Raw genomic sequence first — 15,140 nt, 5'->3', positions numbered from 1 at the left:
CTTGAAGACAGTGGGTATTTTCACAAGTTGCCTAAGAAGCAACTATCTAGTACTGAGTTCTTTTCAAGTTTAGAAGTGGCCCTGATGTTTCAACAGATTTGACAAGTGCACTGAGCGAGGTGTCTAAATGACTGTCCCCGGGTGGCCTTGTCGATCCTGCTGGGCTGGGGCAGCGTGTCACCAGCCTTGGACACTGGCCCTGGCTCTGCGTTGGGACCGGCTGTGGGATTCTGGGAAAGCCACTGGATGTTCTGTTCTGTCATCTCTGTGAAGTCGGGGGTCAGTCGGGGCTCTTGGAGGGTTGTCCCAGCCCTGGCAGGTAAATCACAGGCAGTCCTGCCACCAACAAGCCTTTAGCCCCGTTGTGCCTGCGCTTTCCCACACACCACAGAAAGACACATATACTATGAATGGGGACACATGTACTATGAATGGGGAGCTATATATTATTTTTTTAAAAAATGTCAAACCCATCAGAAAGTTAAAATATACAAGACACACATGCTCTTCACCTGGATTTAGCAAATGTTAGCATTTTGCCACATTTGCTTTCTGCCTCTCTCATTGTCTTTTTCTTGACTTATATTTCTTTATATTTTATAGTTCTTTTTCTTTTAGCACACCATTTGAAAGTTGCAGACATCATGACATTTGGCCTCCAAACACATCAGTGTGTATCTCCTCGAGAACCAGTACATTTTTCCGCATAACTGCAGTGTCATTATCACGCCCCAGAAAGTTAACATTGACACAATATTATCAACAATGCAGTAGCTATGTGAATGCTCCCCACCTTCATCCCAAGAATGTTCTTTCTAGGTCTTTTTCCTTGATCCAGGAGCCAGGCAAGCATCACACACTGCATCCAGTCGCCATGTTTTCTTAGTCAATTTTAATCTAGAAACTGCGGGGAAGCTGACTACATTTCATATCCTTTCTAGCTTCTTCTGGTTGTAGCACAGCAGAGGGGTTGCTTGCCTTGCCCCAGAAGGCTGGTGGGCAGCTTCTTTCTGTATGGGTTTGATGCCTACTGTTTCACACCTCTGCCAATTAAACACTGTCTGTGGAAGAGCCCGGGCATAGGTTCTGCTCCAGGGCCCCTCTGCAGGGACATAAAAAAGCAGTAATGACCAGGAAACTGAGAAAAGACAAGCTGCGGGCCTGAGCCCCAGCCTCCTTGGACCCAGTGAGCTCTGGGGATGTGTGAGAGCAGCCTCTCAGCCTTCCCTGCCTTTTAATTACAGAAGAAGTTCCCAGCCTCCAAAAGCCTGAGCATGGCCCAGGCATTTAGAATCAAGCTGCACATATTCCCAAGCGCTTTGTAAAAAAATTAATAATGCCACGGTCTTCCCTATCCTTACAGAGAGAAGCCTGCTCAGAGTGGTTACTAAAAACAGGAACCTGCCCTTCTGCAAATCCCGCGCGCCTTCCTCATTTCGAGCAGAGGAAGTGTGTGGCCGGTTTAGCAACCGCTGTTCTTCTTGATAGCCTGAGTTTCTCTACACCCGTGGAGGCCTGGCCTCCTGCTCACTGCGCTGGAGACGCAGCAGCTGATGGAGAGACGGTGACGGTGCTCCTGGCAGGCCCTCCGCAGCTACTCCCAGGGGAGACCATGCCCAGCTTTTGAAGGTATCACAGGGGACACGGTAGAGGCTGGGTGGGGGGAAACCTCAAACTCCTAGACCCACAACTAACAGAGCATTGACTTTCTGGGGACAGAAAAGCACTCTGTGAGATCAGGCAGGATGATATCTCGAGTGAGGCCAACACCAAACTCAGCACCCAGCACATGGCAGCCATTCAGTAAATATTTGATGCAGAATTACATGTGGCAAGACGGGCTGGGGACCTTGGGCCAGGGACACTCCTGCCAGAGGAGATTTTCTAGCTAAGGAGCAAGAGCCTGGCACATAGTAGGCTTTGTACTAAGGGCAACTCACGCTTGCTCTCAGTCTTCCTAGCTGTATGAGCTTGGGCAAGACATTTAAACCTCTCCAGGCCTTCATTTTCTCCCCTATAAAGTGAGAATAAAGGGACCCAGTTCAATAGGTATTGAGCAGATTAAATGAGCTAACAAACACACAGTACCCAGGCCAGTTTCAGACACATAGTAGGTGTTCAATAAATGCTATCCACAGGGAGTCATGACATCTAAAAGGTGCATGGAGCCCAGGTAGGCTGACTGATCACAAAAGTGCTTCCAGGAGTTTGGGTGTGCGGATCTTTGGGAAGATGCCAATGAAAACCAATAGTAATAAGCAAGAAGCAGAGTAGGAGGCATGTATATGGGGGTGGGGCTGGGATTAAAGGAAAGGCAAAGAGGTGAGGTATACAAATTCTGAAAACACAGAAGGTCAGCATTAGAAGAGATTTTGAAGAGCTAGAATTCCCTAAGGAATGTGGCATACTCCGCATTCTTTTAGGTGCCAACATATCCAGAGAACCTAATGCCAGCAAGATGACCTGGGCTTGGGCCTCAGAGCATCCTAAATTGGGGCCATGCTTGTGGGTGCAAAGGGATGGTGTCTGCCATGCTGAGCAGCCAGGCAGGGGCGCCATGTGAAGAGTTATTTTCCCGCAGTCCTCAGAACAATCCTGCAAGGTTATGAGTATTACGTGCTTTAGACAAATGAGAAAACGAGGCTCGGAGAGGTTGAGTAATTTGTGGAAGTCACACAGCTGGTGAGAGGCTCTAAGGGCTCCGAGGGCTGAGATGGGGGAGGGGAGAGTCTCAGCTACAGCAACCGCATGAAGGACCAAATTGTGTACTAAAGCCGTGCTCTTTATTTTAAGAGAAATATATCCCATACTCTGCAAATTGTCAATCTGTGGTTTGCTATGAGAGGCTGAGCTGCAAACCTATGAGCTGGGCTATCATCCTTTTAAAACCGGGGAGATAAGCCCTAATCAAAGTTCTGGCAAAATCCTTTGCAAATGATTTTCTCCAGTTAGAAGAACGCTATTCAAGAGTGTTTGATGTGTCCTAAAAAGTATAATAATAATAATAATAATAATTTTTAAAAAACTTGCGAAATAGACGGAAATCTATTTAGACTTCTGTGTCTTAAACAGATCTTAGAGTCAGGGCAGCAAGATGGCTTCATGGAAAGTCACTGATGTCATCAGCTACACCTGCGCCAACATTCTGGGTCAGCCGCCAAGGAGCTATGTGACTCTGAACACGTCACTTTGCCTCTCTGAGTCTTATTTTCCTCCTCATAAGAAGAAGACCTTGCATGTTTGGAAGAAGTTTAAATTACATACCATATATAGGAGATGTTAAATATTAAGCCACGCTGGTGGCAGCATTCCCAACCCAGACAATGAGAGGCCGTCAGGCTCCCCGGGCATCCCCAGGTAACAGACGGGTGACGGGCAGTGTTCCGTACAATGAATCAAACCGTCCAGCTGCGGAGCAGGACACTCCTCGATTGTTCTGAATGCTTATTTCTGCTTGTTTCTCTGTGTGATGTAACTGAAACAGACACGGCTAGGTTTGATTTGTAGCAAACCGGCATCATTTTCCTAAAACAGAAAAAAGTTTCCCCATTCTTGAGGTTTGGAAGTCGCAATGTCTTTCCAAGGGGAGGGTGTCTTTTTAAAGACTTATAAGTCTCCATCGTGTTAAACCCTCATCAGCTTCGTGCGTTCACAGGCGGTGCTGGTTTTTTTCAGTTTTCATTCGACATTCAGCAGGAATTTATTTCGCCCAGCTCTGACAGAGGCTAGAGCTTAAAATTCTCATTAAGGCTTTCCAGCATGTCAGGCCAGACCATTTGGTTCTTGTCAGCGCGCTGAGTGAGGGGCTGTGAGTACATCCATCCATCCCTCCATCCCTCCCTTCCCTTAATAAATATGCATTGAGGCCAGACCATGTGACCCACTTCCTCCCTCTCAGCTCCCCAGGCGTTCTGAAGGAAATAAGTACCCTGAGTCCAAACCACTTCCTCCCATCTGAGAACCACCAAGGGAGGGGGCTTACTTCATTACGGTAACTGAGCTACAGACAGAAACCCTGGGGCCTCGAAGGTTCAGCGGCTCACTTTTGTTGTCAAACAGCTTTGCAAAGTCATACTTTCCTCCATGGCACTGTCCAGGCAGCAGGGACCGTGGCTGGAGGCCTTGGGGTGTGGCCGGCGGGGCAGGTGGAAAGGCATCAGAAGAAAGAGGGAAAAGCACAGCCCAGCCCCCCTGGGCTGTGCCAGGCACTTTGCAGACAATACCTTCAGCCACTCAACCAAATGAAGTGAGCGCTTACTACAAGCCAGACCCCTGCTATGTAACGTTTTTTTTCATTGAGGAATATACCAGATAGGCACTGTGTTCTCAGGAAGTTTACAGCTGGGGTAGGGGTGGGTAAGGCACACTTAAAGAAACAAATGTGTTATGGTGTGTGCCATGAAGGGAACAAACAGGGCCCAGGACAGAGAGCAGGGGGACCCGTTTGCTAGTGAAGCTCATTCAGTGTAATTCTCACATTACCCTGGGCAGTAACGGTGCCCCTTCCCAATTTGCAGACTTGCCAGCTCCCCCACTCCTCCCCCACGCCCAGCCAAGGCCTCCAAGTCACACAGACGATCATTCATTGTTTACACCCTCCGAACGCGAACTCCAAGCACCCGGAGTGTCAGACTCACTTCTTGCTCTAGGCTCTATCCGTACACCTCTGGGTCCATCTGTGGGACACCTACTACGAATACGACCCCCTATAGTAGCACCATAAACTTCTCATCAAAAAGGGTGAGTTCAGCTTTATACAACCCTCCGCCCGTTCCCTGATGCCGAGGAGGACACAGTTAAGAGCCTTGCTCTGGATCCAGGTGTCTGGATTCAAATCCCACCCCCACCTCTTACCAGCTGGGTGACCTCTACCAGGTTCTAGAGATGCCCTGGCTTTCGTCTCCCCAGTTATACAAACGGCATAATGATAGTGATGTGCCCTACGTAGATTTGCCGTGGGGATCAAAAGGAGAGTACCTATAAAACCTTCGTCAACACACATGAAGCTCCTGTTTCTCTCCTGTTGCTGTATCCTCAGCCTCATGGGGAGCTGGCATGGCTCTGTGATGAACCCAGGGAGCCCTCCATCTGGTCTACCTGCTATTTAGAGGGGAGCAAACTGAGACCCAAAGAAGGAAAGTGGCTTGCCCTAAGTCTCCGAGGAGTTAGCGGGCCCACTATGGGTTCTAAAGATATAATGTATGAGAAGTAAAAATTAGGAAAAACTGGCGGGGGGTGGGGGATGGGTTAACTCTCCCTCTTCCCAGGGCTGCAGTCACCCATTCAAATGATTTTATGACCCAAAGTTGACAGCTTACCCTCAGTACCTCCGGGCTCAGAGCAGAGGGACAGGAGTGTGAGGGAAGAGCTGGAAAGCTGGCTCTTTGGCCGGCCACTATCCGTGAGCAGCAGTGGCTTCACCACGGTCAGAAGCAAGGGGGCTTGAGGACCTGGGCAGCATGCAGATTCCCAGGCTCATGTGCCTTCTCTGGCTTCCCCAGCAATCTTAGCTCTCAGAGAGTTTGTTAAAAGATTTAAAACATTATTGTGCTGGGATGAAGGTAGTGGAAGGAATCAGGGTTGGTAGTAAAAAGAATCAGGGTTTGAAAGCTGGCCCCACCCCTGAATGAGCTGTGTAACCCTGAGCAAGTTACTTAACCTCTCTGAGAATCCGTTTCCTCGTCTACAAAATGGCAGCCTCTCTGGGCCATCAGAAGAGCCAGTGTAATTCAAATACCTAATTTAAACCTTCCACATAGTGGATGCTCATCGAGATTAGGGTCTCTTCTCCTTTGAAAACAATGGGGACGTCTCCAGGCCTCTGTTCCAAATAAGGGTAACAGTCAGAAGAAAGTCTCTTCCTGCCACTGGTGCCTGGAACTGCGCATACTGGCTTCTAAGAGCCGGTTGTACACATCTCTTCCTAACTCCACATTCGGTGATGTCACAATGTAAGCTTGAAATCAGCATGGTGGGAATATTTACACCACAGAAGTGAGCAAACACTACAAATTAGACTCTTCCTCCCTCCCCCCATCACTGTTTGTTACAATTTACTAGGACACCACTAATCCACTCTCTCCCAGGCACAATGTTTTTCCACTTTCCACCGATCCCGTTTTGTTTCCCTCGTGGAATAGCTTCTGTGTTCCAGCCGCGAGTAAAAGCAGATCTGACCACTGTCTCTACTTACAGCCATTCCTCGAACAATCACACAAATAACTGTTCCAATTATAATTCACCTAAAGGGCAATGCAGGGTTCCTAGGGAGGTGAAAACAACGAAACAAAACAAAACAAAAAGCGTAGCTCAGTGTTGCACCCCTGACAGCACATGCAAACATCCCAGGGTCTTTCTAGAAAGACCAGTGCCCAAGCCCCACTAGGGGCACCGTCTGAGCACCCCGGTGTAGGACCCTCATGTCTGGGTTGTGAGGAGTGAGCCACAGTGAGGGGCGAGGATGCTGGACGAGTATGCAAATGATGTTATTAGCGAGCTATCGATTTCCATCTTGCTTGATGAGGTTACGAGCCACACGGTTGATTCATGTGTGTGAATAAAGAGCAAAACTAAGTCTTGCTATGAAATGTGATATAGGAAGCAAGTCACTAACTTGACATCCCTGGGCCCACGTGTCCAGGCGACCTTTCGGGTCTGCACGCAAATCTGCCTCAAACTCCTTCTGATGAAACCTGCGTTTCCCGATTATCCGTATTTGGAAGGAAAAGAAAAAGCCTATCCGTATTTATTGTTTTCCTGTTCCGTGTAACTGTGTATCGGTGCAATCTGATATCAAAATAATTGTTTTTACCACTGCTTTTTTCGCTGCCCGTGTTTATGATGTCAGTTTATAGGTTATATATACTTACACCAACCTCTGTGCCTAAAAAGCTGATCTAGAAAAGAAACAAATGGAGAGGGGGCTTTCTTTTTTTCACTCAATGAAATAATAAAGCCAAGCTGGGATTGACTTTGGGCCCATCTCGCCATGCGGGACGCCACATCACACAGACGGCCACCAGGTCCGGGCCCAGAGGCCCTTGCTTACTTGTGGAACATTCACTGTCGGCAGAGAAGCGGGCCACACGGACCCCATGGTGTGCACGTCCTGTAATACCCCCTCTCCCCAGTCCTTACTTGTGAACCCCCAGCAGGGCAGATGCGGCTATGCTCACGTTTGAAACGAAAACAAACAAATGATGGTAGGAGGCTTAGTGAGGTAATAAGGGGTGAGATTGAAATTTGCTTCAGCACCAACTGGCCCCAAATCTGGCCTCTTCCCGTGACATCCTAAAATGACCATAAAATGTTTTCTAGGACACATCCATCCTAGTCTTAGGGTAAAACTGAGTCTCCCTGTCAGCCTGAGAGTCTATGAGATTCTTTTCCAGGCACACAGGAGCAGAAGGTGTCAGAACAGAGCCTCACGGACACAGGGGTCAGGCAGAATGGTGGACAGAGTGCTGGACAGGGAGTCATGGCCCTCGTCCAAGCTTCCTGAGTGACCTTGAGCAGGCTGCTTGCCCTCTCCAAGACTTTTCTTTGTAATATGAAGGCACTGAACTGTTATTTTTTATTTGGTGCTTTATGATGTCCTGGGATTGGGTTGTCCCATCAGGAGGAGTAGAAGGGCAGGAGCACTGAACCCCGAGTCCCCCACCAGCAGTTTGCTTTAATCGATTTTTACCTATTAAGTTTCTGGGCAAACTCTTAAAACAGGTTTCAACCAACAGGTTTGGAAGATCCTGGATGAGAGGATACCAAGATCTCCTCCAAGTGGCGATTTAAAACCTCTGATTCTGAGTCAGGCAGGAGGAGGGAGTAGAAGGATGCACGTACTTTTCTGAGCTGGCTGAGGGCCCTGGCCAGTGCCCCAGGAGCCATGCAGGAAAGGAGAACAAGGTGGGGTTGGGGAGCTGGGGGAGGGGGGCAGGCTGTGGCTGCACCTGCCCAGAGAGGAGAGCAGGGAACAATGTGGGTCACAGGGCAGATGTGCCTGTTGCGTGAGGTCAGGATGTGGTGGGGTGCCCCCCGGAAATCCTGCGAGATCCTTGGCAGGGAAACCAGCCCACACTGAGCTCCTGTTCCAGACCGCAGGCAGTACCAAGCAAGTCCCAAGTCCACTGGGCGGGTCCCCGGCACCAGTCACTGCGGACGGGTAATTGAGGCAAAAGGGCCATGACCCATCGTCCGTCCCAACTCTTTTCCCATTGTATTTGAGAACCCTGAGATCCCAAGAAGGCGAACAGACTTGCTCAAGTTTGCATTACTTAGCTAGCTGCCCAGTAGCACCAAGAGGTCCACCTTGGAGACGTTTTTAGCTGCTTGATTTTACCAAACCTATCTCTGCTTCAGATAGGACCCGTAACTCAATCCTCAAAACAACTCCGCAGGGCATATCCCAAATGCATGGATTTAAAAATCAAGGCTCAGAGAAGTGCAGTAACTTGCCTAAGGACACACAGCCAGGAGCTGTGTTGGGAGCTGGAATCTGAACTCAGGCTTGCCTGCCTTAAAAAGCCTTCCAAGGCTTCTTTATTCTGTCCAAGTCCAGCTTCGAGTTTAAAAGCAATTCACGCATAAGGGAAAACATCTGGAGATTTTAGGAAGGTGTAAATAAGAAATCGATCCATTTACCTTATAAAATCACTCCCCAAAGAGAGCCCTTGGAAACATTTTGGAAATAATTTCCCTTCATATCTTTCTATACATATTTGCATATGCATGTTAATTTTTTACGAAATTGGGATAGTATAAGCTGTGTTTCTTGTTTCTCCCCCCCGCCCCCGCCCCTGTAGCATGTATCAGTTCTTTCACGCTGTGGAAAGGTCGAAAACACTCTGCACGATTCACTCCGGCTCTTTTGGCCACAGCAAGCCACCTAAGAGCTGAGGCCTGGGCGCACCTTCCCGGCCCCTCTCTCTCTCCTGTCCCTTCTGCTTCCCTACAGCCAGATCCCCAGACATGGGTTCCCAACATGGCCACCTGACCTCCCAGAGACCCTTCCAGACCTCCCTGTCCCTTATATTAAAGTCTCCCCCAAAGGTTTCTGGTCCCAGAAGTTTACTTTGATAACTTTAAAAAAAAATCATTTTTCTGTGAACCAGAGGGCAGGAAAGCAAGGCGGCATTTCATGGAGGCTGAGAGCACAGCTTCTGGAATCTGACAGCGCTGCTTTGGAGCCCAGGCTTTCCTCTTACTGGTCATATAACCTTGGACAAGTGACAGAATTTATATCACCTCTGAAAGGGAGGTGTTGTGAGCGACAAGGATATGATGGCTAGAAAATGCTTCGCCCAGTGCCAGGCACGGAGTAAGAGCTGATCAGCCACGGTGGTGGTGGTGGTGGTGGTGGCTCTGGGGACTACTGCCGCCGTTGGGGTCCGGGTATGTCGGACGGATGAGGTTCCCCACTGGGGACATCACGCTTCCACACCTTAGAAGCCGGTCACGTGAGTGGACGTGCAGCCACTCTTTGTGGAGGGACTTTCTAAGGCCAAAGGGAAGGCTACATCCCTAAGTAGATTTTTATATTAATTAAACCTTGTCATCAAGGTTTTCCAACTGTTCCTGGTTTTATTCAAGTCCAGATTCGCCTTCTCTTGGCTATGTAGGGGTTCAGGCTACTCGCCCTTCAGACAGCGAGGCCGGGCATTAGAAGGGTAAAGTGGATAAAGTACACAGAACGGTCCCGGGATGCCATCCCGGAGTGGAAGGTTCCAGAAGCCTGCCCCCTCTATTTATAAGATAATGCAGAACTCACAATGAAAGGATCCCTGATCTGGTCACACAGAGACCTAGCCAGAGACAGGCCGCGGGCAGGCACCTCCCACACCCCCTGTGGTAACTCCCTGCGGCCGCGGGACCTCTCCCTGCCATGCATCTGCACAGCCCAGAGGTCCTTGGAGATCTTCCCTCCTCCCTGGAGAGAGGCAGCCACAGGGCCCCCGGGGAAAGGACAAGGGACATCGGTGCTGAAATCAGGAGAGGTAGGTGTAGATCCGGCAGCCCTGCCCTGCACCTTTCCAGCTCTCCCGTGGACAGGTGAGCTCAGCAGCTGACCCCCACACCGAGAAGGTGGAGGAGGAAGTCGACCTCCCAGGGAAGCTGGGTGGGTTAAAGGCAATTGCCCACCAGAAGGTCGAGCACACAGGAACGACCTTCCCTTGACCTTGAAGAACAAGAACTCGGGGTTTGGATTCTGTAATGGAACTTGATAAGAAAAGTGATGACGGTTCTTCTATTAATTGTTTTCAAAAACTCACTAAGTGCTAGGGCGCCTGGGTGGCACAGCGGTTAAGCGTCTGCCTTCGGCTCAGGGCGTGATCCCGGCGTTATGGGATCGAGCCCCACATCAGGCTCCTCCGCTATGAGCCTGCTTCTTCCTCTCCCACTCCCCCTGCTTGTGTTCCCTCTCTCGCTGGCTGTCTCTATCTCTGTCAAATAAATAAATAAAATCTTAAAAAAAAAAAAAAACTCACTAAGTCTTGATTCCTAGAACTAAAAAGGGCTAAGTGGCTCTGTCTTCGGAGACCATCTTTTTCACTCCTCTCATTTATCAGAAGAGTCAACTGTGGCCCAAGTTCATGCAAAGAAAACAGCACTGGTCCCAAGATTAGGAGGGAGCTAAGAGGCAAACGCTAGCTCTGATCCTTGACATCACAAAGGAAAGGGAGAAAGAAACCAAATGTTCAGAGCTAATGTTAATTAACTCATTTCTCTTTTGCCCTTTCTTTATTGTTCCTAGAAGCAATTATGTGTCTCCTACCCTCTCTCCCACCTCCAGCCTCTGCATAAAACTGTCACAGATTAAATCAGATTGCTCAGCCTTTTCATTAGGGAGACCCTGGCTCTTGGTCTCTGGGGGCATTTTCACTCTGCTCAAATGAAAGCCTCTCGCAGAGAAGTTAACTCCTTCCTAGAGAAACAGGAAGCCAGTGAACAGACCACTTGGGGCTGTTGAGACCTTTCTCTGAACAGCGCGGGATATGGTGGGCTGGTGCTTGAGTGCCGACCAGAGACGGAAGAGACCAGAGTGCGAGAAGCAGGGCTCAGGGAGTGTGTCAGACCTCTGGGACCTACCCGACCTTTGGCGTGTCACCACCCTGGGTATGTTTCCTTTCTTGGATGGACCTCAGTTTTCCCACCTGAAAAATGCAAGTCTCGAGCCTTTCTTTTTCCTGTTCCTGATCGCACGAATCCCCCCAAATCACACACCTATGCTTGAGAAGAATTACAAAGTTGACGGGAGGGAGTGAAGTCAGAATTCACTTTGATAGACAACAAAGTCTTTTCTTCCCCATGACTTTTCTGGAATGGTAGTGTGGAGGAAGGGAAGAGGGGGGCATGAAGGCGGGAGGCTGTTGTCCAGAAGGGGCTCCGAGGGGGAAGATGGAGTGGGAGGGCCAGGTCACTGGTACGTCTGCGGGATGGGAGTTGACACCCAGTGTGGGGCCGGGGTCAAGGCACAATCCCTGGTGTTTAACTGATGCTACGTGCAAGGGTCAGGGAACAGAGCGGCATTGCTAGGGGAGTCAAGCGACGGCGTGGTGCATTGTGGTGTGGGGACACGTGGGAGAGGAAGAGGGACGAGGCCAGCATGCATGTTTCAGAGTTCTCCCGAGACAGGAGGTCTGCCAAGACCTCTGCCCAGCCTGTCCTGAGAGCTTTCCCCAGGCCTTGGAAATGACAGGGAATCTGAAGGTCTGGGGTGACTGGTAGGCTCCAGGAAAGCATGGGGAGCAGGACGGAGGTGGCAGAGGGCCCTGGGGACATCTCTGCAGCACACAGGGGGGCACAGCTCCGTGGGGGACATTGGCTCCTCATAGTCAGAGGCTACATTCTTTGCTCCTTCCCCAGGGACTCAGAATGGGCACGCATTCCCCTTCGGGTGGGTGGGACCACAGGGGCCTGCCTTTTTCAGGGTGCTGGCTCAGGGCCCAGGACCGAGCTGCAGGGAGTGAGGCTCCCAGCCACTCCACTGGCATGGCTTTTCAACTAGGAGCTGGGGACACTGTCTCTGCCTCCTGGAGCCAGCGTGATGCTGTTAAAACCTGCCTGGCTTGCAAGAAGGGTCCTGCCAAGGTCAAAGGTGTTGTTTGGCTGTATGGGGCCAGGGCAGGGGGTGGTAAGATGGGGAAAGGAAGGGCTTACATCAGAGGGGCCACACCCTAGAACTATCTCTGTTGTTTGCAGTCAACAGGATCAGAAGATGGGGTTCTTAACTTTGTGCGAGCCATTCCAGCCACACTTTCTGTGGTGCGTTATGGGCTTAGAGTTCTTGCAAGCTTGCGATTATCTTAGGAAGAGTACGATTATACTATGAACTATTTGAGTTATGACTGATGAACTATTCATGTAAATATTTCAAATATATTAACTTTCAAAAAAACTAATTTCTTGTTTCCCAGTGCACTAAGTACCCCATCTTCCCACCTCCTCTTCACTAAATTAGGAAGCGATACAGACCTCCCTCAATCTCTGGAAGGCCTTGCTGAGAGCATAGATCTTTCCAGAATCTGCTTATGCAGTGCATAGAGGAAGGATTCAAGGCCAGGGTGGGGGTTGGGTTGGCTGACTTCTGGACCCTTTCAAGCTACTCAGTTCTCCACCCTAAACTGCAGACAAAGAAAGGGGTGGAGTGTAAATTTGCAGTTGGGTGGGACACCAGCTGGGGGACCCTGCCCTTCCATTCTCCTCTTTACCCCCAGGAGACAAGGAGGGCTCTATGGGTGGGGCCCTCTTCTCCATGCTTCAAGGATCCCAGGAAGACACATTTTCTGTAATCACCTAAGCTCCCTTCTAAAATGTTCCTTTGAGGGCCCAGAATTTGAATGTTTTTATCATTATGGACAATCGGAAAATACACTATAAATTGCAATCATTAACAGGGATTTTAGGCCAGGCCATGTTCTCAGTGCTTCTCGTGCTTTATCTGTTAATTTTGCAGCCACGACCGAATGTTGTTTCATTATTGTCCCCTGCAACAGGCAGGCAGAGGTCAATAACTTGTCCAAGGTCACCACGCTTGGACGTGCAGAGCCGGAATGTGAACGAATATGGAACAAACTGGAGGCCCAGCCGCAGCCATTCAAACCCGTGACCTTAGATACATTCTTACCCTCCCGGGGACTCAGTTGCCTTCACCGAGAAATGGGGTGAGGGGTGCAGGGACTTGGCAATAATCAGAAGTCACAGCGGATGTGCGAGTGGGGCACGCTGCAAGCACGCAGTGCTGGGATGGAGTTTCCCTTCTTTACTGTGGGTGAGAGCATGCGGAGGAACGCACGCACGCAGGAGAAAGTCTTGCAGAAAGTAGCCTCTGCTCCCCCACCCCCTTGTCAAGCTGCTGCCTCCTGGGGTTTCAGGTGCTCCCAATTCCCCATGCATGGGGGTTGGGGCAGGGTCCTGAGTAGGGGGGAGGGGCTGCAGCCCCTCCTAAACGCCCCTCACCTTGCACACAAGGCGCCACGGGCTGCTTTCCGCCAGCCAGGGTGCAGAGGAATGGAAACTTCTGCCACCAACAGCATTTGCTCGCAACTTCCCTCTCTGTGGTTTTCTCTGTCATTCCCTTGATAAAAGACGCGGAGCTGAGCAAATGTAACCAACATTCACGAATCTCAACTTCACATGAAAACACCCGCCCCTCAAGAAGCGAGCTGCTGAAGAATGATGCACGATGTACTCTAAACTGGGTCATTCTTCACCCAGAGGGCTCGGTGCGTGGCTGACTTGCTGTGTGTATCCCCTGTGCTGTAGGCTTCGAGCATCTTCGACAGCCCAGGGAGACAGAGCGATGGGAAACAGTATGCGATCCACCCCAGCACCTCCCGAGAGACCTGTGCCCAACCCAGATGGTAAGTCTGGCTTCTTGGGTCTTGGGTGTGATGCTTAGCTCCATTGCTCGAGAGCCGGGGGCCAAGACTGAGCGACAGGGGTGCTGACAGTTTTTGAAACAGGGCACGGGGTGCAGAGGCGCTCCTGGTGCCCGTCTCTCTCGCCTTCTCCTGGTTAGCAGTTCAAAAGATTGAGTAGTGCTGCCCTGAGTGGCTCCTGGGCTGCTGGCGTTGTGCGGTGGACCACTGAGAATAGCTCGTTCCACCTGTATTTGACAGGTGGGGAAACTGAGGCTCACTAAGGAAATGTAATCCGCTATGGGAAGAGTCAGATTTCCAACCCAGGCCAGTCTGATTCTGAAACCTAGGCTCTTGCTTACCCACCCTGCCCGCCAGCCGCGACATAATATCGTGGGTTTAATATAATCACAGCTCTGCAAAAGCTTTTGATGAAGCTAGACACCAGCTCGAGGAAATCTTCCTGAAAAGAAAGGAATCCTGGGTCCCACTGGTAGGATCACAGGGCTAGCCATTCTAGGGGGAGAGCACAAGAACACAGGTTAGGCGACGATGACAGAGGTCAGCTTCCCGCGGCGCTGCCAGGTCAAGGCAGACTCCTGAAGCGAGGAGCCCTCCAGAGACTGGCCAGAGAGCCCTAACAGGACATCAGCTAGCAAAAGGCAAAGACTGAGAGTAAAGCCCCTTTTTCCCTGGGTCGGGTGGTGGTGTGTGGGTCCTTGAGGGGCTTGGGAAGGGAATGGTCAGGAGCTCAGGTGATCCATCCGTGCCCCCAGGGTGAGTCCCCTTGGGACATTTCCACCTCCTATCTGATGTCACGGCACTGGTGCTCAGTCTCCCTCTGCTAATGCCCTGCGTCCCCGCGCCCCCCGCAGCCCTGTACCCTGCAAAGTTCCCACACACAGATGTGCCTGCTGAGAGCAGACAGTGCCAGGCACCCTGCCTCTACTGCTCATTCCACGACGTCTGTGGCCCCTTCAGAAAGGTGACAGGCGCCTTCTCATTGCTTCCACAACGGAGACATCAAGTTGTACATGGTCTCATGACCCCTCGGATGCTCCCAAGGGAGCGAGCAGAGACCCTGCCGCCCAGCCCTTCACTCCAATCAGATGCTGGGCAACTCTAGTGGTTGTCTGTTCCAATGCCCCTCCTTAAACCTAAGGGGGAGAGGACCAAAAGAACGTTCTCTGGGACAGAGGGGATGGAACCTTGTGATGAGGCAGGGCAGCCGACGCATACTCTGGGCCCCTCGGCCTCCCATGCAAAGCTCAGAACTGTGTTCCGGCC

General features: G+C 50.6%; 2 protein-coding genes across 4 annotated transcripts in view; one reads left to right on the top strand and one right to left on the bottom strand.

The window, feature by feature from the left end:
• The window catches only part of TG (thyroglobulin), a 243,772-nt gene that overhangs the window by 53,744 nt on the left and 174,888 nt on the right, over positions 1 to 15,140 (bottom strand). The window lies entirely within an intron of this gene.
• Positions 1,452 to 15,140, top strand: part of SLA (Src like adaptor) — a 33,953-nt gene continuing 20,264 nt past the window's right edge. The window contains exons 1-2 of one of the 3 annotated variants that reach the window (XM_040626177.1): positions 1,452 to 1,629; positions 13,759 to 13,856. In XM_040626177.1, the coding sequence (XP_040482111.1) occupies positions 13,796 to 13,856 (61 nt within the window). In that variant the 5' untranslated portion in view covers positions 1,452 to 1,629; positions 13,759 to 13,795. Of the gene's footprint in view, positions 1,630 to 13,590; positions 13,857 to 15,140 lie in introns of those variants that run through there. The other 2 variants (XM_008684159.2, XM_008684158.2) reach the window with 2 other exon arrangements.

Source organism: Ursus maritimus, unplaced genomic scaffold (assembly GCF_017311325.1).
Source record: "Ursus maritimus isolate PB19 unplaced genomic scaffold, ASM1731132v1 scaffold_9, whole genome shotgun sequence".
In the NCBI taxonomy this organism is placed as follows: Eukaryota; Metazoa; Chordata; class Mammalia; order Carnivora; family Ursidae; genus Ursus; species Ursus maritimus.
The sequence above is the reverse complement of the archived record's forward strand: the minus strand, read 5'-3'. Positions and strand labels throughout refer to the sequence as shown.